Here is a 25,365-nt window from a genome sequence, read left to right as displayed (position 1 = left end):
AAAGTTTTGATGAGAGTAAATTATCAATTGGAGAAATTTACACAGCAACCAAACCAGTAGCCTATCAAAAAATACCATTAAAATATTCTTATTCAACTGGAGATGGTCCTCTTGTATTACGAACACCTATGTTATTTTCATATGGTGTATGCAAGAATAAAGATCCAACAACACAAAAATTGACTGGCTATTCCATGTCATTTGTTTGCTTTGATGCTAAAAAGGGAAAGACAGAAGAAAAGTTTATTAGCACAATGGAAAAGATTACTTTGTTTATTAGACGTGAAGTGGATAAATTGTCAGCTAAACTTAAAAAGGGAGGAAGAAAAAAGCAAATTAATTCAGACGAATTGAGTATTTTAAAATATAATCCTGATCATCCTGAAGCAGCGCCAGTGTTTTATGCTAAAATGCTTATAAATAAATATGAGAATGACGAAATACTCATTACTTCTGTATTTTATAGAAAGAAAACAGATATTGATATAAAAAATGGTATCAAAGGAGAACGTCATAATAGAAACTTAGTATGCTCTTCTGGACATAATTTCCTCAATCAAAAATGTTTTGTCATTGGAGGACTTAGAATTGAGGGAGTGTATATCGGTGCTTCTATTATGTCTATTCAAGTTAAACTGGTAGAAGCAGTCATCGTGAAAAATGTAACTTTTTCTCATATCAGTATGATGGAAGACTTGGATTTAGAGGTGAAAGAACCGGAAGATGAAATGTAAACTCTATGGAATTCTTCTAAATTTTAAAATTTTTCTGAATTTTAAAATGATCAACGTTGAAGGAATTGTACTACCGAACAAACCTCTTACCAACTTTCAATTAATAGATGCTGTGAAAAAGCTTAAAATTAAAAACTTTAGAGGTGTGTTTGTGAGGGATGAATTGCCGAAAAAGACAAGAAAAAAAGAATGTGGTATTGTCAACACGGGAGATTCTAGCACAGATGGATTTCATTGGGTCTGTTGGTTTAAAGACGCAGACAAAAAATATAGTTTTGACTCTTATGCTCAACCTCCTCTTGTAGAGCTCGTACATTATTTAAAAAGTCCGGTTTATTATAACAGTGAAAGAGTACAATTTGGTGATACGTCTTATTGTGGCCATTTGTGTCTTTACGTCTTGAAAAAATTACAGGAAGGGGATGACTTTCAAGAAGTTATCAATACACTTTGGTGAAAAAAAAGTCGCGACTATATAAAATGATTGACAAATTTTGAAGAACTGAATTGGGAAAGTATTTTTATGATCCTTCTTCATCATCAGCTGTGACAGGTGATCTCTATGTCAGAACAGATGGAAACAGCACCATCACTGCAGATTTGGATTTCAACTCTCATAAAATCATCAATATGGCTGAGCCGACTAACGCACACGACGCTGCTACTAAAAATTACGTGGATACGCATGCGTCAGGAGGAACGACTGTAGGTACAACAGATTTGAATTTAAATTTTCACAAAGCTATCAACTTGAACGAACCGACCAATCTTCATGACGCTGCCACAAAAAATTACGTGGACGTCAGCTCGAGTCTGTGTGTTAAAACCGACGGATCCAGTACAATCACAGGAATCATCGACATGAACTCTCACAAACTGATTAATGTGAGCGATCCTACCAATTTAAAAGACGCTGCAACAAAAGGGTATGTTGACACCAAAGTCTCTTACAATAATATTTCTTACGTAGACATTAACATGGCTGCTCATAAATTGATTAATTTAGCTGAACCTACATCAGCCTCAGATTCAGCTACGAAAAATTACGTAGACACGCATGCTTCAGGTGGGACAACTGTGGGAACTGCAGATTTGGATTTGAATTCGCACAAATTAATCAACGTGCTTGATCCAACCAGCGCACAGGATGGAGTGACAAAAAATTATGTTGACTTGTTGTTGCAAAAATCGAGTCTGACCAGTGTCGTTCTAAGCTCTAGCTTTACCAGTTTAGGCTTAAAGTCTCAGACGGTAGCAGCGTTAACGACTTCTCCTGTGTTTGCGTTTTCTAGAAAATCCGGTGTGTTGAGAAGATTATGGCTGGCTTTTAGTGGAACCGGAACAAACGTCCCTGGAAATGTTTTCATTCGAATCTTTACAGACGGGGAGATCAATGTGGGAAATTATTCAACAACCACTGACGCTGTTGGTGTAGACGCCGCTGCTCTTGCCTGTGACTTGCTCTTTTCCCCTTTAGGAGGAGCTTTTTACACCAATTCTCTGCAAGGCTGCAACATGTTTAACACCACTTCCTTAGGAGGATATTTCACGTTGGATATGCCTTTCAGAAACGACATCTCCATTCAACTCGTGAACGGAAATTCCACTGCCATCACGTATTGGATTCAACCGTTCATTTCCACACTTGCTTCTATTCCTGCGACCATTCCTCTTTACAAGCTATACTGTAGAACGTTTCGATATTTAAACACCACTTACGGTAGCGAATACGTTTTGCTGAACACCAACGGAAAAGGAAATGGTGTGTCGTTGAAATACATCAGGGTGCACATCATTGGCTTTTCTGGAAACTGGTGGGAGTCTAGAGTCAGAAATTTACCTCCAGGCAACGGAACCGTTCTCACTCCTTGGACGCCGTACAATACCAACAATTACACGTATTTTCCAGGATATGACGCAGACAGTACATGCTTCTTTTCATCCTCTGGACTGGAAGATTTTTACTTGTCGTCGTGGAACGGATCAAATGTGACTTCATTCAACAACAAATCGACTGGACTTCTGTATCAATCCACTTCATCCATCGGCTCTACATCTACCATTTCTTTTTACAGAAATTTTGGAGAAGCAGATTCTATGCCTACTGTCGCAGCTGGTAGAAGACTCGTTATCACGCTCAACTCTGGTGATGCTCAAGTCGGTCAATCCGGAAGCTTTTACCTTCTTCTCGGACAAGTCTATTATTACGCATAAAAAAATAATTTTTTTGTAATAAAAATGGAGACTCAATATAAAAAATTTTTTCATTATGATCGAAAGACGTGTAATAAATCATTTCTTTTTTTCGACATGTATTTGAAACACCCTCCCTCAAAAGTAGGAGCTAGATATGAAATATTTGCTCAAAAAGACATTACACTAAATAAACTGAGTCATCAGAAAATAACTTTTATGTTTGGAATAAAACTTAAAAGCGGATTAGCTTTAGTGAATTTGAGGGAAAGCCTAAAATCAAAACTGGATTATTTCGGTCACAGCATGATGATATCAGAGTCGGTGGATAATGTGATCATGGAGATTTTAAATAACAGCAAGTCAGATGTCATTATTAAAAAAGGGGAAAGTTTATGCTTTGTCAATTTCATTAATGAGTGAAAAAAAAATATTTTTTTTTCGTTTAATAAAAAATGGAATACAATTACGATGCTAAATCTAAAATTTACCCAGTTCTTCCAACAGCTCCTGCAGATGAAGGACATAGTTACCGTCTTCAGAAAATAAGTGAAATCCAAAAAGAGATGGACAACGAGAGGAAAAAGGGAGTACATATGAGCAAAAAGTACCATCGCGCTTTCAGAATCATTTCTTTTGTAGACACTACGTTGCAAGCAGGTGGTGTTGCACTTGGAGTTGTTGGAATTGGAACTTTGAGCACCATCGCTGCTGCCCCTGTTGCGATTGCGTGTGAAGGTGTGGCTATTGGAATGGGGTTTTTATCCATTGTAGGAGGACAAGTCAACAAAAAACTAGCATTAAAAGCGGAGAAGCATGAAAAGATCAAAGTGTTGGCAGAGTCGAAATTGAACACCATCAACAGTCACATTTCAAAGGCTTTAGTAGACAACGTTGTGAGCGATTCAGAGTATGAATTGATTTTAGATGAGCTTCAAAAGTTTAAGAGCCTGATGAAAGAAATAAGAACTAAAACAAAAATCAACATTGACGAGATTACCAAAGAGTCGTTGATCCAAAAAGGAAGAGAAGACGCGATAAAAGCGTTCAATAATATGTTTAAAAAATCATCATGATTTTCCATGAATCCAAAGGATCTAAGAAAAATTAGATTTTTCAACGGATTCAAAGGATTTAAATAGTATAAAAAAATTAATTTAAAAAACACAGATAAGTTTGTGTTCAAGTTTTTTTCTTGTGTTTTAAAAAATGTCCTTTTTTAAAATACTAGACCCTAACAAGAGAGATGAAATGGTGAGAGAATTTGTTGAAAGAAGAAAAAGAATCTATCAAGATAGTTTGAATGAAAATATTTATGATGCTAATCTTCAGACTGATTTGAGCAAGCTTTACAAGCCTCTGATTGAAAGCAATGAAAAGATGCAAAACGAGCTAAAGAGCATCGCATACAGAGAGGCTGAAAACACTCCGATGGCTTTGACTTATCCAGAAAGCGAGCCGTCGTCAATTAAAAGAATGAATTTAGGAGGTATTGCAAGTTTTTACTTGATGAGATATGCATCGAAAAAAGAATTAGGCGATAGAGTGTTTGGAATTCATGCAGAAGGTGTAAAATTGCATATCGGTAAAGAAGAAGTAACCATCGATGAAAACGACGTCATTGTTGATGGAGAAAAGTATAATGGAACAAGAGGACTTTGGGAGTTAATTTCAAGGTCGAAACCTGATAAAAACAAGTACACTGATGACGATCTTAAAAATTATGAAGATATACTTATTAAAACTAAAGCAATTGAATCTGATGTAAATCCAAACAAACCAAAAGCTTCGAGATCTGAAAAATACGGTACGATTATAAAGCCTATTTGGGATAAATTTAAAAGTGAAACCAAAGTTAAAAAAGGTAATGGTGTGATTATTCTTCCGAGCGATCCAAATGCTCTTGTGGAAAATCTCAACTTGAGTATCGCTGCATGGCATGCTGGAAATAAAAAGTCAAGAAATGTAGCTGTTTCCATTTGCGATGAGCTGTTGAGGCAGAATAGGATTAATAAAGACGAGTACAAGGCTATGATCGCGTATATCGATATGAAATAAAAAAATCTTGGAAATAAAAAATGATCGTTTATAGAAATAGATATGTTAAGAAGCATATTGTGGGTGGAAGTGGGATAATTGACACGCTAAAGAATTTCTTGAGAAGAGCAGCATCTTCAAGCGCTTCAAGAGCAGCATCTACTTTAGCTAATAAAATTGCAAAAACCGAACTGGGAAGAGAAGCAATCATGGCTACTAAATCTGCAGGAAAAGAGCTAGCTTCTACAGCCATTTCCACTGCTAGAGATGTAGCTATTGATAAAGGTAAAAAGACCATTGAGAAATTGTATTCCAAGACTGGAACTCCAAAACCACATGAAGCTGCAAAGAATGATCTCAGCCTTAAAAGCAAAGAAATTATTTCAAGCATTGTTAACAGAGCAGCCCCGATTATAGATGAATATTCTATGCTTGGATCAGGATTGTCGAAGAACAAAGCGATTAGAATACAAGACCTGGTAAAAAAGGGAAATGGGCTTTTGATTGCATGAGTTAAATTTTTTTTCTTTGATGTATAAAAATGGCAAATTCCGATGTTTTAAATTTCACAGAAGAGATTATTGTTGATGAAGAAATTGAGAGATTTGAGTTTCATGAATACGAACCAGTGAATAAGAATCTAAACGTTGATGGAGAAATAAGAATCAATATTGAACCGCAAGATTTGTTCACGCTTCCATCTGAGGCGTACATTTTGGTTGAAGGAAGGCTTTTAAAAGCGGATGGAACTTCTTACGCTGATGCAGACGTCGTTACTTTGGTTAACAACGGTATCATGCACATGTTCAGTCAGATTTCTTATCAGTTGTCGAATCAAGAGGTGGAGACCATTTACGAACCTGGACAAGCTACCACCATGATTGGATACCTCAAATATCCAGTAGAGTTCCAAATTTCAGAGGGTATGAACCAGCTGTGGCAAAGGGATATAACAGCTTTAGCAGATCTTGTCAACAACACTGGATTTAAGCAAAGACAAAGTTACATCATTGCACAGACTGAAGAAAAAGGAACGTTTTCGTTCTGCATTCCTTTAAAGCACATTTTTGGATTTTGCGACGATTACGATAAAGTGCTATATGGATTTAAGCATACACTTGCTCTTGTGAGAAAGAGCGATAGTGACGCTATTTTTAGATCAGCTGCAACAGCTGCAGGAAAAGTGGATTTGACTAAATTGTCTTTGTTTATGCTTCATGTCACACCCTCTGTCGCGAGTAGCAACAATCTTTACAAAATCATTGAATCAAAAGTAGATGTTCCATTTTCGTTCAGATCTAGACAATGTGATACCATCGCTGTTTCTGTATCAAACAACTTTAGTTGGAGGTTAAGCGCAAGATCTGCTAGTGAAAGACCGAGGTATGTCATTGTTGGATTCCAAACCAATAAATCTGGAAGTCAAGAATTAAATCCTTCAGTCTTTGATCACTGCGACTTGAAAAACATGTATGTCACCTTAAACAGTGAAAGGTATCCTGCTGTTGATTACAATTTAGACTTTAATAACAACAAATACTCAAGAGCTTATAGAGACGCCTCTAAGTTTGACAATAGACTTTATGGGACAAACGAAATTATAGCTCAGCCTAATTTGTCTGCCTTGAATTATAGATACATTTGTCCTCTTTTTGTTTTTGATGTAAGCAAGCAGGCTGAGAGGTTAAAAACTTCAGTGATAGATGTGCAAATAAAAGCTACATTTAATGCAAACGTTCCTGCAAACACTCAAGCCTTTGCTGTCCTCATTTCCGATAAATTGCTCAGGCTTAAATCAGATGGAAGCAGAATGAATATTGTTTATTGATGCCCTTCAAAATAATATTTTTTTAATAAAAAAAATGAGATATACGAAAAAGGATTTGAAAAAATTACTGAAAGAAAACGGAATTTCTAAAACGTCAAACAATAAAATGTCGCTCATGATGCTTGCGGTTGAAAACAACTTGATTGATAAAAAAGAATGGATTAAAGACGTGAAGTAAGAGCGACCTGTGGGTAGACCGAAAAAAATCCAAAATGGATTAAATCGGTTACAAGAAGAATAAAATGAAACAGTTTTTTCCGTTTTTTCTAGAATGTAGTATAAAAGAGACTGACGCAAATAAAAAAAGACATCTTGAGCTTCTTGCATTTGGAAAAACAGGTGTTTTTCGTGAATCTGTTTACGTCACTGAAAACGGAGATTTTAATATTCCAAAAGAGTATAGTGATGAAGAGAGAGACAAGCTTTACCGACTTGTATGGAGTGGTGAGACAGAATATTCACGAATGGAAAAGAAAATCAAAGAGCATCTCAGCACTTGGAAAAGTTTGGCTAAAGAAGAAAAGCTAAGAATGATTGACAAGTATGTGCTTGATTTGGATTGCGATTTCGAGGAGAAAAAAAAGATTTCTGGAAATCTAAAAAGCGCGATTTTAAATCATTCACTCGGTTCCAAAGACATTGTGTATGAAAACTTTAAAATACTTTGTATCCATGAAAATTCTTTGAATTTTTAAGATTCTTCAGATGTTAGAAATGAAAAAATCGAATTTGATTTAAATAAAATCTTAGCATAATAAAAGATGTCTTACACAAGAAAGCTTTTGAAAAAATTACTGAAAGAAAACGGTGTTTCCAAAACGTCTGACAATAAAATGTTGCTCATGATGCTTGCGGTTGAAAACAACTTGATTAGTAAAGATGCATTTTTGGAAAACTCGAAAGAGGTGAAGCCTGTTGGAAGACCTAGAAAAAATGAGAAAAAAGAAAAGAAACCTTTTGATCCTAAATATGCGAGACTTGGTTTAATTAGAAATAATCCTTTAGGTTTGAGAATAACTCATGTTGATACTGGTGATGTGGTAGAATACAAGTCTGCTTATGAATCGAAGAAAAAGACGGGACATGGCTGGCAGTACTTTGCGAGACGAAATGGAAAAGTAGATGATGGATACAAATATGAGATTTTTAGCGCGAGAAGTTTTTAAATTCAATATTGAATTTAAAAATTTGAAAATGATATAAATAAAAATCTTACTATATAAAAATGGAAAACAAAACGGTGAAAGAATTAAAAGAAATTGCTAAAGAGCAAAAAATAAAAGGGTACTATAAAATGAGAAAGGAGGAACTTATAACAGCTTTGCAGCATGCTACTCGTAGACGAACGACTGAGGCACGACCGTTACCTGCTCCGAAACCAGCGATCATTCCACCAAGACCTGCTGTTGTGAAACCTCCTATTGCTCCGAAACCAATTCATTTGCAAAGACCAATTCACATCCTTGATGCGCCTGTTTCAGATTTAACACCTGTTATTATGCCAAAACCAGTCATTCCACAGAGACCTTCATTTTTTTCAAGTCTGACGGCAGTTGCAAAAAGTGTGACGTCATATGTTACAACTAAGTTTAATGATATTAAAGAATGGATAGAACCCTACGTTCCTGAAGTAGTCAAGAAGAAGGTAAGTGAATCAGTGGAACAAATCGATGAAAAGATAAAGTCTATCAAGTCACTTGTATTAAAAACAGTGTATAAACATCCCGCATCAAAACCTTTTACAGTAAAGTTTAATATGACTAAGCATTCAGCAGAGCGCTCCACCAGACTGTTTCCATACGAGCCGTCTTCTCGTTATCAAGACATTGTTTCTTTCTTAAACTTGGTGAGAGAGTCTGTTATTCAGACCATGCAAGGAGAAATCAACACAAAGGTGAGAATGACTCTTGTCTGTGAAATGACTCGCGTAAGCATCTTGACTGGTGAGGAAACTACTCAGACAGCTAACTTTTCATCCAACACGAAAAGATTATTGGAGGGTGATGATGTGAGAGCGCTCATGACTGAAATGGAAGAAAAAATCTTGGAAAGTAGTGCTAATTACAACAAGATGGGATCCAATTGCGTCTTGTCTAAGATTTTAAGAATGGATATTATCTTTGCTGATTATGAACCTTTCAGAGGCTATTCCTACATGAAGCTGTCTCCCGAGTTGGAAAGTAAAAAAGCCATCATCAACATGGTAAACAAGGACAATGAATGCTTTAAATGGTCTGTCACCAGAGCTCTTAACATGAAAAATAAAAACAACGAAAGAATTGATAATGAGTTGATTGAAAAATCTAAAGAGCTTAATTGGAATGGAATGGAATTTCCTGTAAAGACAACTCAAATCGAAAAGTTTGAAGTGAATAATCCTGACATCAGCGTGAACGTCTTTCACTACGAAATGAATAAACCTCAACCTATGCAAATATCCAAATTTCATGATCGAAAGCACTGTGTTGATTTGTTGTATATTTCAAACGAAGACAACAGCCATTATTGCCTTATTAAAAATTTCAGTCGGTTTGCTCGTTCTTCAGCATCAAAACATCAACATAAACAATACTTTTGCAGAAATTGTATGCAAGGTTTCAACCAAGAAGAAAAGCTTCAAATCCATCAAGAATACTGCTATGATAACGCTCCAATGAGAATCGATCTTCCTGAAAAAGGAACAACTGTTCAGTTTAAAAACTATAACAAGACCATGAGAGTTCCGTTTGTGGTAACTGCTGACTTTGAAAGTTTCATCAAACCCATCAACACTTGCACCCCTGACTTAAAACAGTCATACACCAAACAATATCAAAAGCATGTTCCATGCTCGTTCAGCTACCATATCAAATGCTTTGACGAAACCATTTATAAAGAAAAACCAGTCAAGTACACAGCAGAAAGCGAAGAGGATGATGTGGCTCAAAAGTTTATCACCAGTCTTGAAGAAGACTCTAAAAAGATTTTCGATAAGATTGATTCACTGCAAAAAGAATGAAAGAATAAGCCAATAAAGACTGATGTGGATAAAAAGAAGTTTGAAGCTGAAACCAAATGTCACATTTGCAAAAAAGATCTTAATGGCGACAAAGTGTGGAATCACTGTCATTTGACTGGAAAGTACCGTGGTGCTGCTCATGATGCTTGCAATAAAAAATATCGAATTCCAAAATTTATTCCCGTATTTATACATTGCTTGTCCGCCTATGACAGTCATTTGTTTATTAAAAAATTAGGTGGAAAGCTCAATTGCATACCAAACAATGATGAGAAATATATTAGCTTCTCTAAAAAAATCAAACTGAGAGACACTGTCGATAAGAAAGGCGAACCAAAAGAAGTATTAAGAGAACTGAGGTTTCTTGACAGCTATAGGTTCATGTCTGACACTTTAGACAAACTCTCTAAAAATCTAACCGATGAACAATGCATAAACGCTAGGGAATATTATCCTGAAAAGGAAAAGTTCGACTTGATAAGAAAAAAAGGTATTTTCCCTTACGAATGGATGAAATCGATTGAAAAATTAACTGAAACGCAATTGCCTCCAAAAGAAGACTTTTATTCCAGACTAGACGATAAAGACATCACTGATGAAGAATACACGCATGCGAAAAACGTTTGGAAAGTATTTGGATGCAAAACATTTAGAGATTACCTAGAAATTTATAACGTGTCTGATGTCTTAATTCTAGAAGACGCTATTGAAAATTTCAGAAACGCTTGCATGCTAAATTACGATCTTGATCCTGCTTGGTATTACACCTCTCCTGGTTTGGCTTGGGACGCTATGTTAAAGAAAACTGAAGTCGTGATAGAACTTCTAACCGATATTGATATGCTCATTATGATAAAAAAAGGTGTACGTGGCGGAATCAGCATGATCTCCAATAGATATGGAACTGCTAATGACAAATACATGGGTAAAGATTATAAACCTTCAGAACCCTCAAAATTCCTCATGTATTTAGACGCTAACAATCTTTACGGATGGGCTATGAGTCAACCTCTTCCTGTTAGAGGATTCAAATGGATGACTGAAGATGAACTCAACAATTGGCGCAGCATGCCATGCATACTTGAAGTCGATTTAGATTACCCTGAAGAGCTTCACGATTTACACAACGACTACCCTTTGGCTCCTGAAAGATTAACCATTGGAAAAGTAGCCAAACTCGTTCCAAATTTAAACAACAAAGAAAAATACGTCGTTCATCATGAAAACTTAAAACTGTATGAACGAATGGGATTAGTCATCACCAAAATTCATCGAGGAATCACCTTTAGAGAAGAACCTTGGATGAAATCGTACATCGATGGCAACACCCAAAAGAGAGCAGAACCAGGTCGAAACGAATCTGAAAAAGAATTTTTTAAACTCATGAACAATGCCGTCTTTGGGAAAACTATGGAAAACATCGAAAAACATGTTGATATTAAATTTGTCACTACAAGAAAAGAAGTCTTAAAATTAACTAAACAAACTCGATATGAACGACACGTCATTTTTGATGAAAACCTAGCCGCGATTCATATCAAGAAAACACAAGTCACTTATGACAAACCCGTTTTTTTAGGAATGTGCATCCTCGACATCAGCAAAACTCTCATGTATGAATTCTATTACGACTACATCAAGCCTAAATATGGTGATAAAGCCAAGCTGCTCATGACCGACACTGACTCGCTCTTTTTTGAAATTGAAACAGAAGATTTTTACAAAGACATTGCTGACGATGTTGAAGCCAAATTTGACACAAGCGAATTTCCTAAAGACCATCCTGCCATTGAAAACGTTGGTTTCAAAGTAGGCTTAAATAAAAAGGTTATTGGCATGTTCAAAGATGAGGCTGCTGGTAAACAAATTAAAGAGTTTGTTGGACTTAGACCAAAGCTCTACTCTTACAAAATCACTAAAGATGAACACAAAAAATGCAAAGGGGTCAAAAAGAAAGTCGTTGAAAAGAAAATAAGGCATCAACATTTTAAAGACTGCTTAATGAACGGAAATGAACAACTTGCAACCATGAACGTTTTCCGATCTCATCTTCACGACGTTTACACTGAAGAAATTAACAAAGTCGCACTCAGCGCTAACGACGACAAAAGAATTATCTTAGATGACGGAATTCACACACTTGCCATCGGTCACTACAAAACACGACCTATCGCTGAGGTTTGAAAAAGGTAAGAAATTTTTTGAATGATAAGAATTAGATCTTTAGGGGTACCTCATCCCTCAAGATAACATATTTTTTGAAGAAAAGTTAACTCATCGCATCAACGTTACCATCCTTAACTATGGAAAAGTGTTCATGAGCCAGAACCGCCTATTCCTTATATATTTTGTTGGTGTAAATAAAATTTCCTTTATAACGTTAGACGCGTCACTGTTCCGTGCAGCACCTGACTCATTTGAGCAGCATACATCAACTGCTCACAAGGCATATGTTCCCTTAAAACCCTTGTTTTTCGCCTTCTCGTTGGTGAATTCCATTCACAAAATTCTTTTGACGGTCGGCCGGGTATTGTCATCGTCCAAGTTGGTAGAGCTATGGTGGTATTGAGCCATTGTTTGTTATTTTTTAAAAAACGCTCTCTTTTACGGCTAGCGTCTTCCCATTTTTGTTTAAATTAGAACTTAAAAGGTGAAAAAATGGTTTTTAGTGCACTTTCTTCATTTGCAGGGTATTTAGTTATGTTTTTAAGGTGTTCTAATAAAAACACGAATTTGTCGTCAATTTTTTTCTCGGAACTTTGCTCCAAGTCTTCCTAAAGTGGTCGTCTAGTCATCTCTATTGTGATAGCTTGAGATTCTACAATAAAAATATGAATTAAATAAAATTAAAGTTTTAATCACAAAAAAAATGTTTTTGCCTTATTGACTAAAAAAAATTAAAAAAATCTTAGGGCGCGTACATGCGCAACTTTTTTTTTTTTTAATGGTAAATAGAATATCTAAGCTTCATGTGAAGCACAAGCTCGTAGCTTAATAAGGCTTAATTGATATTCAAAAACACTTTTTAATATCGTGTATATAAAAAAAAACGTTAAATTTTTTACATCAAATATAATTGATGAGAAATGTGACAGTAACATATAAAATAGAGAAAATAAATATACCAAAAGTATGAGCTTACCTTCTTTTTCAATATCCATTGTGATTTTTAAAATTTGTCACTAACCACAAACTCAAAAAACGATTTGTAATAATGCTCGTCAACAGGAACGTTGAAAAACAATTGAATTCATTACCACAATTACTCGACTTTTAAAGCTGCCCCAATAAGGTGGGAGGGAGATGGGTAACCGAAATGACCAATTAAGGATGTAACCTTTATTAAGGTTTAACAATGCACCAATGAAAACAGAATTTGATAAAATTTTGAAAATCGACTTTTGATCAACTTTTTCGTATAAATACTCCACTGTGCGTTGGTTTGACAAGGTTCTAACTGACATTTTTGCCAAAATTGACTTAATCATTTTATTAGGCTATTTAAATCATGATGAACAAAATAAACTGAAATTTACAGCGATATAGCGCAAAACAACCAAACTGCTAAAGTGCCAAAGTTCTATCTATAACTTTATTTAACTAATATTTAGTTTGACAAGGTTCTAACTAACAATAACTTCATAATCTCTTGCTGGTTTTTATTAACTAACTATTGTGATAGAGAATTTTATACCCAACAAAAATCATATAAAAAAATTGGTCTGAAAGTAGAATAAAATGCCATTATGCTATTATTTGAAAATAAAAAAAAAAAATTTTTAAAACGTGATTACAAAGTAGCTTATTTTAACTTGTTAAATCAAAGATATCAGTAATATTAAAATTTAAACAACTTGTAATAACACGTTTTTGTAGCAGTAATAAAAACCAGGCTGCGTAGTTAAAGAGAAACCACGAGGAAAACAATTGTAGTGAAAATACAAATAAAAACTGATGACACGCTGAAAAACAAATTTTTTTAAAAAGGAATTACGTCAATAGATATTTTTTTCATGTAAAAGAAGAAAAAGTCAGAGTTTGAAAAACATTTTATCTTACTACACAGTTGATTTCACAAAAGCTAGTTTACACAGCTCACAACGTCAAATATGTTAAAACAATTACTCCTGCACAAGATTTACGAGGTAAAATCATGAAAGGCAAACGTACACCGCACAGTCCACTAAAACATGCACCAACTAGGGATCACATAAAATCTTTTCCAACAGTCGAGACATATTGTCGTGTAAGTACCAATAGAGAATATCTTGAGTCACACCTTAATATTTCAAAAATGTGTAATCTTTACAAAGAGAAATGTATAAACGAAAATGTTGAGCCAGTAAAAAAATCTATGTACTACCATGTTTTCTCCACCAAATTCAATCTTGGTTTTCACATTCCCAAAAAGGATAGATGCAACCTTTGTGAGAAGTTTAAAGTTGCTGAAAACACTGATACTATGTCTGAAAAATTGAGAGAAGACTTTGAAAGACATCAAGTTTTTTTTAAAAAAAAAGAGAGATATACGTGCTAAAGGAAAAAAAGATAAAAATGTTCCGGTTTTACTTTTTGACCTTCAAAATGTTATATTGACTCCGGATGCAAAAATTAGTTCCCTCTTTTATCTGAGAAAGCAAAGCGTGTATAATTTGACTACTTATTTTTCAACAACCAAAAAAGTATACTGTGCATTATAGACTGAATCAATGGTGGGAAGAAGCGGCAATGCTCTTGCCAGTGCCTTTTGCAAAATTTTAAGTGATGTGGCAGAGGAAAACGACTTAAGGGGCTTAATTACTTTGTGTTACTCCTGCGTTCCTTAAAATTGGAATAGTTTATTATCAAATGCTGTGTTACATTTTTTAAGAGACAATCCTAACATTAACTCAATCACTATGAAATATTCCCTTCAGGTCATTCATTCGTCCAGGAGGTGGATTATGCCCATAGCGAAATTGAAAAGCTCATGTGGAAAACTGATTTTTATAGTCCGATTGGATTGATAAGGATGTTGAAACAAGTTAACAGAAAAAATCCTTGTCGTATCATTCAAATGAAACACATGACTTCAAGGATTATTCAGTAACAGGAAAGCTATTTAATTACAATTCAGTTTCTTTTTCTAACATTGCTGTTCTAATATTTACTTAAATATCTCACATTATACATTTTAAATCTAGCCATGATCGCAATGGACCTATGAACTGTGCGTATGTCAAGTTCAATGAAAAAACTAACAGAAAGAATGCAGTAACAAGTCCATCAACTTCCACTGTTTTGAATGTAAAACCAAAGATTCAAAATTGTACAAAGGAACTTGCAGACTTAAAAAAAAAAGATATTAAAGCTGCATTTCCGTTTACGCCTCTCGAGGACAGAGATTACTATCGAGTCGTTCTTCCCCTATAAAACCTTTAAGGGTTGTACTTAATGTAATGGTTTTAAAATGTACCAAAAAATGTAGTACAAAAAAAAAAAAATGAGTAAGCAAAATGTTGTAACCTTGTTTTGTGACTGAAACAATAATCTAATTTATAAAAATTAGCTTTTTATCATATTATTGTTTCAGTTACAAAATTTAAAGTAACTAACTGCCTCAGTCACAAAATTTCAAAATAACTAACATGTTTCTAACTACCGTTAAACAGCAGTTAGAAACTTGTCATGGTGAGAATATGATTATTTCACTATGACAAAGTTCTAACTGCATTTTTGGGGTATTCATTTTTCTATGAAGAGTGAAACATTTTTTTATAAAAAATAGTAATACTTATAGTAAATGCTTATGTTATCATGAGTAAATATTATTATCGATGGATTTTTATAATTTTTGATGGTAGGAACATAATAATTTTTAACATTGATTTACTCAAAACAAGCGATTCCACGGCTCAACGAAAAACATTTGACGTTTGACAAAAAACACGAAACTTTCATGAACTTTACTCTCTTATATCTTTTTGTATGCTTAAGCAAACACCTTGAGGTTTTTTGAATCAATTAGTGTTACTCAACCTCTTTCCAGCCAAATATAGAAAGTACTATAGATTATATGGCTTCATTTAAATTTTATCCATATCTTAAGACCACTTTTAAGAAAAAAGCTCGAATCGGGAACGTTTTTTTAAAACGAAGCTTTTGGAGGTTAGGATTCCTTAGTACCAAAACACATCCAATTTTTATAAAACTTTCCGTATATATTAAAAAAGGGATGAGGAATCTAATGGAATGTGTTTTAACATTTATACATAAGTTTTTAGTTCTTAGCGTTTCAAAACTTCAAGGTTAATTTTTTTTAAAAAAAAAAGTTTTTTTTTAAAGTGTCCAGGTGGAAATTGCAAGTTTAGTCTTTCCTCTTTTTATAACAAGTATTTATTTATGTTTTCTTGAAGAATAGATTCTAAGGATTTGTGTATATATATATATATATATATATATATATATATATATATATATATATATATATATATATATATATATATATATATATATATATATATATATATATATATATATATATATATATATATATATATATATATATATATATATTCCTTCGCATATTTTATGACGTTTTTTGTTTTGATTTTCGCGACGTAAGAATCGTTTTATTCTATCTCCAAGTTTTAACGTTGGGAGAAAGTTTTTGATTTATTCTAAAAGTAAAAAATGTTTAAAGTTTTAGCTTTAATTTTTAAAGAAATAATAACTTTTGCTTTAAATAATTTATGTTTAAGCAAATTATTTGAAAAAAAAATTATAAAATAATGCGTATTTTAAAAGTTATTATTACTAACTAAAATTAATAACTCATTTTCTCCCAACTTTTAAAATGGAAGATAGAACAAAATAATTCTTACTTCGCGTTTTGCGTAAAATAGATGAACTTGGGCAGTCCGCACAGATTAAAATAAAAATTGTGGTATTTTATTTGCTTATAGTTGTTGGATCACTATAAAAAATTTAAAGTCAAATGTAATAATGGTTTAAAAGTTATTCAAGAGTCAATATGACACCAAAACTAAGTAAATAAGTTAAAACCCACAGTCTGTAAAATAAACGATTCTGGGCAATCCCAACAGAATTAAAATTTTTTTGTTGTTGGTATTTTGTTGTTTTATAGTTGTTGAATCAATATGGAAAATATCAAGTCAAATGTAATAACGGTTCAAAAGTTATTCAAAAGTCAATATGATCCAAAAATATTCTCTTTTTCGGTGCCATAAAATTGCAAATTTTCCATACTTAAGCCCTTTACCTTTCGTCAAAAAATCATCAATTTTTGCACTACAAAAAGTTCAATAACTTTAGATCCGCTTAACTTCAAAGGCCGAATGACCCCTCATTATTTAAGTCAAGTCAAGCTCTATACAAGGATATAAATTGTATATGTTTATTTGAATTATAAAAAAATCGTCTGGAATGGCTATCAAAACTACTCGCGGATCAGTTAGAACCTTGTCAAACCAACGCGATCAGTTGGAACCTTGTCAAACCAACGAATTACAAAACAATAAAAAAGAAAATTTTATTAACACTTTGTAAGTGGGTAGCGAAATAGACTAAACAGGTGTGCGTAGCGGGCAAAAATTCGCATAAAACTACGCGTTTGAAATCTAATATGCGGTTCATAAAATAGATGAACCGATGTATACAAAAACATGTTTTAATTAAAATTAATAAAACTGCAACAATTTTTTATAATAATATAATATATTGTTTTAAAATATTTACAATTTATATAAACAAATGAATTTCTAAAAATTGTTTTTTAAACTAATTAACTTATTTAAAACTAATATTTTTGTACTGTGTGGTACTTAAAAAAACATTCTCCTTTATGAAGAAGCACTTTGCAAAACTCGCACATAAAGCACGTTAAACTTTTTTTTTAATGTGTAGCACAGACCCGGCATTGTTTTTGAGGGTGCTTTTTTAGGCCACCAATTGTAACTATTTTCACAATTTTATGTTTTTTGGCATCCAATAGTCTATGTGGTAAATCACTTCTTGTAGGTGTAGATGCAGACGTACTTGGTACTGGATCATCCGAATTATCAATAGCTTTACCACTTATCTAATCTTTGGCAACATCGAGTAGAAAGTTTTTATAACTTTTTTTTGAGTTGTTATTTAAAGTTTTGAATACTCTGAATGCATTAAATAGAGCGCCATTTAGCATGAACATGACTGTCCTCTTTGTCCATTTTTTTGTGCGCCTTATGATTGAGTAATATGACAAGTTTTGGTCAGCGCGGTCGTCACTTTTCATATACTTATTGTAATCGACAACACATATCGGCTTCCAAATTTTCTGCTTGGTATTCCAGCCAACATTTGCACTTTCGACAATTCTTGCGGAATGAATTGTTATCATTCTTACGGATCTTTTTGATTGCCAACATGGATTAGCCTTTTTTTAAATTTGCATTTTTTAGGCATTCAGGAAGGCCTCTATTCTTGCGTATCGTACCGCAGCTTCGAAATTTGTTTTGCAACAAGACATCGCTTGTTTTGACACTATTATAGTAATTGTCCATGTAGACATGGTGCCACAAGTTTTCGTATGGCCGCAAAAGTTGCAGAACTGTCTCTTGAGACGACTGCCATCACCAGCATATATTTTGAAATTTCAAATATATTCACTCTTTGCTTCACAGACCATTCGTATGGGCAGCCCATATATGTGGATTTTAGATGCGTTTTACACTTTGAATGATAATCGACCTCGCCACGGCATAATACTTTCGTCTAATGATAATTCTCGTTGCGGCTTATAAACATTCTCAAATTTGGGTAAGAGATATTCTATAATTGGACGACTTTTTCTAAGCCGGTCTCTTTCATTTTGATTGTTTGAATTGTTGGAAAAATGCCAAGAATACCATATTTGGCGAAAACGATCAAGACTCGTTACTTCCGCAAAAATTGGGGTTGCAATTGCTCTTTCTGTTGACCAATATTCATCCCTGGTATCTTTGCGAACTTTGCCCATAAGAAGAAGTAATCCCAAAAATTTTTTTAATTCTACCGTAGAAATGTCTTTCCATTTTATACTTTTTGCTCTGTCCTTAAACCTGTCAATATTTTGTAGATGGTAACGATTAGTTTCTTCGGCCATGTAATCGAATAAATCATCTCCTATAAAAAGTTGAACAACTTCAGCTACACTTTTTGAATCACTTGGCATCACAACAACGCCACTTTGTCCTAAAAATTGTTCTATAACTGGAGGATTGTCATATTCTGACCACTCCACTTCTTCATTCTCACTTTCTTCAGAATCGCTTGGCGGTATGGGTAAAGTCCTACGTCTTCTAGGATGAAAAAAGTCCTCATCACTTTCACACTCGCTTTCAACTTCTGCAATATCGGCATCACTTGCAATTTGCTATAAATTGTCTGCGTAAACTTCACTGTCACTACCACTATCAAAATCCATTTTTTGCGACAAAAATTTTTGTAATAAAAAAATATTTAAAAAAAGATGTTCGATCGTCAAAAGCTCAATAAAAACTGTCTGAAATATTTTTAAAATATCCGTTTAACATTCCTTAATTAATGTTTAAATAAAAGAGAAAACGATTAGAGATTGCTTAGTCTATGCATATAAATTATGAGCAATCGGAATGTAAACAATAACATAACAAAATTGATGATTTTTTCATTATCTTTATTATATAAACAAATGTTAAAGAAATTACGTTGAAGAGTCTGAAGAGTCTAAACAAAAAAGTACGAGCTAGTCTTATCAGTTTCATAAGTAAACCAATCGAGTAAAATTACTTTTTGCCGCTTTTAAAGTAAATTCATTCAAACGGGTAAAAATACTCGACCCACTAATAGACAGCAGTCCGCAAATTAGGTATTTTTACCCGCCCCACTTGTAATGTGTTAACAGTATCTCTATGTATTCAACAAAACAAATTTAAGTTCCTGTGACAAAATGACTTTAAAATTTCCTTTAAAACTTACAAAAACTAATCTCGCTCGTAAAACTTCATTTTGTAAAACAAATAAAATTATTTAGAATACACCACTTACAGAGCGATTGGACAAAGGTAGTCAAACTTTTATTCAAATAACTTTACAAAATTAAAAAAACACGATTTAATTTTTTTTCATAAATAAAGTACATAGTTATACATTGCAATATCTCTAATTCGAATCTCCTTAATTCGAAAACCTTCGTAATTCGACTAAAAGTAAAGCCAATGTGAAATGCGCTTAAGAAACTCTTTTGTTTAACTTTCTAAAATTCGAACCTCTATAATTCGAAAACCTCCATAATTACGAAAAAAAAAAAAGACAAGTTATTTTTCGATGTAATCTCCTTTAGATTTTACCACATGCCTTAATCTTTCATAAACCTAATTACATGAAGCACGGATCCTTGATGATGTTTTGTCCCACCAATGCCTTAATTTACCTTTTAGCCAAGTTATACTTTGGCGAGAGGATGAGCATGCATCGCTTTCCAAAATACTCCTAAAAGCAAAATTCACTGGATTCAAATCCAATAAGTTTAAATCCAATCAATTGAGAGAAATCCTATTGAAGAGGGAGACCATAAATCCTTTACCTAGAATCCTGCCATTTTGTCTTTGCACCATTCTGGAACTACGTTTGCGGTAATAGATATGGCTCCCTCTTGTTGGAAAGTGATACCAGTTTCTTTAAACGTCTAATTGATCCAAGGAACTATTTGCTTCTTTAAAAATTTAAAGAAACCATGTTGGTTGTTTTATACACCCTCTTTAATAAAGATATTGGGTATTTTATGACTTTTTAAAGTTACACTCGCTCAAACTATATTAGATGCTTGTTTTTTTCGCCGATAAGCTATTTGCTCATTCACTAGGGTGTCTTTTTTTGCTGTGCGTAAATCCAATCGTTCTGATCATTGAGTATTGCTTGTACTGTTAGCAATTTCTCAACTTTCCACAGCACTGGAGGTTGCACTCCATCTTTAGGCTTATCCAAAAGTACCCTGCTGATTCCGAGACAGTTAGAAGTGATACTTTAACGCAAGAGGAGGCTGCGAGTGTGTTTTCTATGGCATCTTTCTGAAAAACCTTTTTAACAGCGTACTCACTTGGTATTGCTAAAATTAAATAGGATTTGAGCTTTTGCAATTTTAGTTATAATATTTTACATTTTTGATACTATTTTTTACTTCCACACTTATCCACATGGTTTACCAGATTTTCCACTAGAAGATGGTAATAAAAACTAAGATAGCGACATTTGATTTATAGTTTTTGTTATTGTCCATTGCTGGCATTTATTCAACTAAAACCGATAAAACCATTCAACCCTTCAAGACATTGAACTGCTATTAGTTTAAAACAGTTAAAACCTATTTCTATAATAAACTAGCTGGAGTACCCAGTGCAATGCGCCGGGTTTTCTAGCTATTAATTATAAAACTTTACTTTTCCAAAATTATCCCTCAGAAATTTTCAAAAAAACCGCTAACATATTTGCAATTATTTTGTTTTCACTGGTAAATACTATTAAAATTATTAGCTCCGTAATCATCTCCTCGCCGGGGCAAGTAGTGTTTGGAGGCGGCTGGAACTTACTTAATGCCATAAGCACCCTAAATATGGAGTCCGGGGTGGTCTAAACTTGACCTAAAACTTTTCCGGGGAAAAACTAGATTTGTGTGCAAAATTTGATGTGGATCGAATCAAAACTTTGGATTTGTATAAAGAACACACCTACATACACACACATACGCTCATAAACACATACACACATACAAACTTTGGGCTTTGTGTATTAGATTTTAAAAGACAAAGTTATGTATTAATATATACTTGTCATGCCAAAAAAAATACTATTTTAAATGCATTAGGAGTTCTATTTTAACAAATTTTAGAAAATTTAATTTTTCCTAAATGGCTGATAAAGAAGTTGCTAATTTATTTGTAAATATCTGTTAAATACCGAAAACTAAACCCCGATACTTAATTAGTAGAGTTAAGATCAGTGAAATGCAAAGTTTTCGTAAATGTTTAAGGTAAGGTTGGTTAAGAATCATTAAAATTCTTTTTATGTAAGTTTCAAATCTTTCCTAAAAATTTAAATGATTAAAATGTTTACTTTACTTTTTTCGGTGAACGATTTATTTACATCAGCAGTTGCATGACAGCTGAATGGATTGGTTCTGGAAAAACTTCGTAGCTTTTTTGCCGACAAGCGGCGCCAATTGCACGAAACAGATCCTGGCAACACCACTAAGCCTTGGTAGAAAAAGGTGAGAGTTGGAATGTCACTTTACATGTCTGTATATTAAAATTTTCCCCAAAGTTGTTTGCATTTGAAAATGGAGAAATAAAACAAAAATTTGAGCCATATTTCTCAACATTATTTCGACAAAAGAATGAACTTTGGCAGGCTAGTGAAGAAAATTGTTTAAAAAGTTAAGCATATCAGAAGTGGCGATATTGGTATTGAGCTAGGCATTACCATAAAACTGTTTTGAACCATTTACAGAGAGCTGGCTACAAAAAAGACGTTTGATGTATAGCTTCCTCATGAATTGAGAGTGAAAAACCTAATAAACTGCATTAACATTTGAAATGAAAAATTTTGTTGAATTCACTGTCCAGACACAACTCCCTCTAACTAATACCTATTCCAATCTCTGCAGAATTCGCCTATTAAAATTAAGCTGATTTCAAAAGAGGCTTCTGAAAACCACTTGGTTCAGTTTTTCAACCAGAATCCACAAAAGTTCATGACTGATGGCATCATACTTCTGCCCAAAAAATTCGATTATAATACAGCATATGTTAATAATGTAACATTTAAATAAATTCATTTTAACCTTCCAAAAAAAACCCAGCTAAATTTTACTGAAAAAAGCCACGAGCTTTTCCTAGACTCTAATACATCAGGTCCATAGTTACGGACGTAGGTCCGTGTTACTTTATACTGCGTTGATATCAGAAATTGATCGTTTCAGTAAAAACTATGCAGAGTATTTTGAAAACAATTTGCGAAACTAAGTATAACTGATTATACAGAGCATCGAAGATTGCAGAGGAACCGACAAAAGAAGCAGGCGAAAATCGAATAAACGGTCATCAAGTCTTCTTAATGACCGCTCTAAATATAATATAACTTTACATAACGAATTTTACGGAAGAAAAAAGTATTAAAACTTTTGTAGATTATCAAATTATTTTCATTTCATAAAATGTTTTTTCCGTAGTAAATGAAATGATTATTATTTATAGGAATATGCAATATACATTAATTTCGAATCCTGGTAGGAGATTCTAATATTTTGCATTCCTATTTCATTCAGTTTCGCTGTAAAATATAACAAAAATCATCATAACAAGAAAATATTTTCAACTGCAGAGGGAGTATTCTGATGCTTCCCTCATTATGGAGGGCTCAGCAGCAAAAAAGCATCTTTAAATGTTTTTCAATATATCTTAAAGCTCAATTTAAAAATATAAAGTGAACTTTAATTTGTTTTTTCTAATAATATTTAGACTTATCCAATTACCTAAACTCATACAGTTAACTATTTTTTATTCGCTCATTCGTTTTCTTATCAAAAGTTATTAAAATGAATAATCAAATCTTATGAAAAATTATTAACATCTGAGACAAAGTGGATAATTACAAATACGAATATGACGAAGTATCAAGGTTTGGATCAACTGCGTTTTGGATTGATTATACCGTTAAATAGAGAATAAGCTCTTTACTAACATTCTAGAATGATTTTGTTTTAAAATTGACCTTTATATTTTTTAGATTTAAAGTCAAAAGAAACACTTAAACAATTTTTGACATCGGCACCGGAACAGGCAATTCTTATCGATGCAGTCATTTAATGAACAAGCTATGGCACCATTGATGATTTGGAGAGATTAATCTCCATCTTGTTTGTTGGATTACTACAGTCTGAACAGAAAAATTTCATACAAATGAAAACTTCAGACGAGAAAATTTCAAATCGTAAAATGTTAGAATTAGCTTTTACATAACGATAAGTCGAAATCGATCAAAAATGCGGTTCTTACGATTATTCGAATCACGAGTTCGATTTTCAGTTTCAAAATCGTTTGCAAAAACACGACTGTACTCGATCAAGATCGTGAAGCGGTCGGTTACTTACGACTTTGGCTATTGCTTACTGTAAAAATTGGTTTTTCACGGTGGTAATGACATGAGGTATTTTATGAGTAATACAATATTAGAAATATTAGAAGTTTTTTTTACTCGCTCTTTTTTTCCTCGGATTTGTGAAATGTTTTTCAACCAAAACTATGCAAAATGACGCATGCATTTCTTTTAATATTTATTTCTTGTGAATTTTAAAGTTTTGTTGATGCAATAAATCAAAAAGCAATAAAACTAAAGTAGGTGAAACTGTAACTGAACTCATAAACGTCACTGGGAAAAAGTTTTTTATCTATCACTGTCAGTCAATCAGAAACGAGACTTAACTTGGATCCCAGAATTATGAAGATACTTTTTTGTCTAAACTATGAGATGAAAAAATGAGAATATGGCTTTGATGACGGATTGCCGCACAAGAGGAATAGAAAGCATTGCTGATGAGGCTAAGGCTTTATCATTCACTTTGCGCTGAGCAGGCAGTTAAGCAAATCTGAGTCGAACACAACTATTGGAAGTGAATTAAGAGGATGAATTTGCTACCCCATTAAGAGCACCAGCCAGAATAAGGCCTCGCAGGCAAAAACACCTGGGAAGAAAAAGAAGAAGACTCTAAGAAAAACCAATGAACTGAAAGATCACAATAAGTAACAGGGTTGGCATTAAAAAACCCACCCAAAAAAACCCACCCAAAAAAACCCAGTTAAAAAAACCCAAAAAAACTCGGGTTTTTTTAGGTTTTTTTAAAATAATATTTTATCTAAAGGATTCTTTTTGCTTGGTTTTTTTCTGTGATTTATTTATTTTAGAAAACATTTAAACATAATTATGACTAATTAAAAGGTAATTATTATTGAAAAGAGGATATGGATATGATCAGAATATAGTATTTAATAAGAATCAAAATTTTTGAAAGGCATGATTTTTTTGAAATATTTCTGAAAAAATAGTTTTAGTATTTTTTACAATATACTTTCAGTGATCTCAGTGGCTTTCATCAACCATATCAAAGTCAGGCTTGTGTTCTATCTTACAAATTACTCAAGAAACTTTTATTCAAACAGTATTATTATTTGTGTAGCTTTAAGTATATTTAACTTGCATATTTCGATGCAATGTGTATTTTTCAGAAAAAAATCTTTATAAGAATGCCATTCAGAAGTGGAAGGAAGAAAGGATGGGAGTGGAAGGAGGTCAGTGAGATAGAAGGGGACAAAAATAGTGTTCAGTGTGACCATTGTTCAGAGAAGATTAGTGGAAAAACTGAAAGAGTTCGTATTCATTTGGAGAAGTGTAAAGAGAGAAAGAAGGACATTGATGAACAAGAACCAAGACCTGGAAGCTCAATGAGCAATATTAGCCTCTTGTCAAATGAGTCAGATACTTCAATTTCCGAAGGATCTATTATGTCCACTCCACACCAGAAA

At 33.3% G+C, this 25,365-nt stretch overlaps 3 protein-coding genes and 1 long non-coding RNA gene across 4 annotated transcripts in view; all 4 read left to right on the top strand.

Moving 5' to 3' along the window:
- The window catches only part of LOC149877115 (E3 ubiquitin-protein ligase HECTD1-like), a 189,035-nt gene that overhangs the window by 96,344 nt on the left and 67,326 nt on the right, over nt 1-25,365 (top strand). The gene's annotated exons all lie outside the window — the stretch shown is intronic.
- On the top strand, nt 5,006-6,792 carry LOC149877123 (uncharacterized). The gene is made up of 2 exons (XM_090074510.1): nt 5,006-5,249; nt 5,537-6,792. The coding sequence occupies exons 1-2, from the start codon at nt 5,006-5,008 to the stop codon at nt 6,790-6,792; spliced, it is 1,500 nt and encodes a 499-aa protein (XP_089930636.1).
- LOC149877122 (uncharacterized) lies at nt 11,036-12,488 on the top strand. Its single transcript, XM_090074509.1, has 2 exons — nt 11,036-11,824; nt 12,480-12,488. Exons 1-2 carry the CDS (start codon nt 11,036-11,038, stop codon nt 12,486-12,488), a joined length of 798 nt encoding a protein of 265 aa, XP_089930635.1.
- On the top strand, nt 13,790-15,277 carry LOC149877121 (uncharacterized). The gene is made up of 2 exons (XR_016448393.1): nt 13,790-14,036; nt 14,707-15,277. It is a non-coding gene; the product is annotated as an uncharacterized LOC149877121 (long non-coding RNA).

This window comes from Hydra viridissima, unplaced genomic scaffold (assembly GCF_058129835.1).
Source record: "Hydra viridissima isolate aposymbiotic clone 2 unplaced genomic scaffold, HvirCarnegie_v1 scaffold_17, whole genome shotgun sequence".
In the NCBI taxonomy this organism is placed as follows: Eukaryota; Metazoa; Cnidaria; class Hydrozoa; order Anthoathecata; family Hydridae; genus Hydra; species Hydra viridissima.
This window is presented reverse-complemented; position numbering and strand designations above follow the sequence as displayed.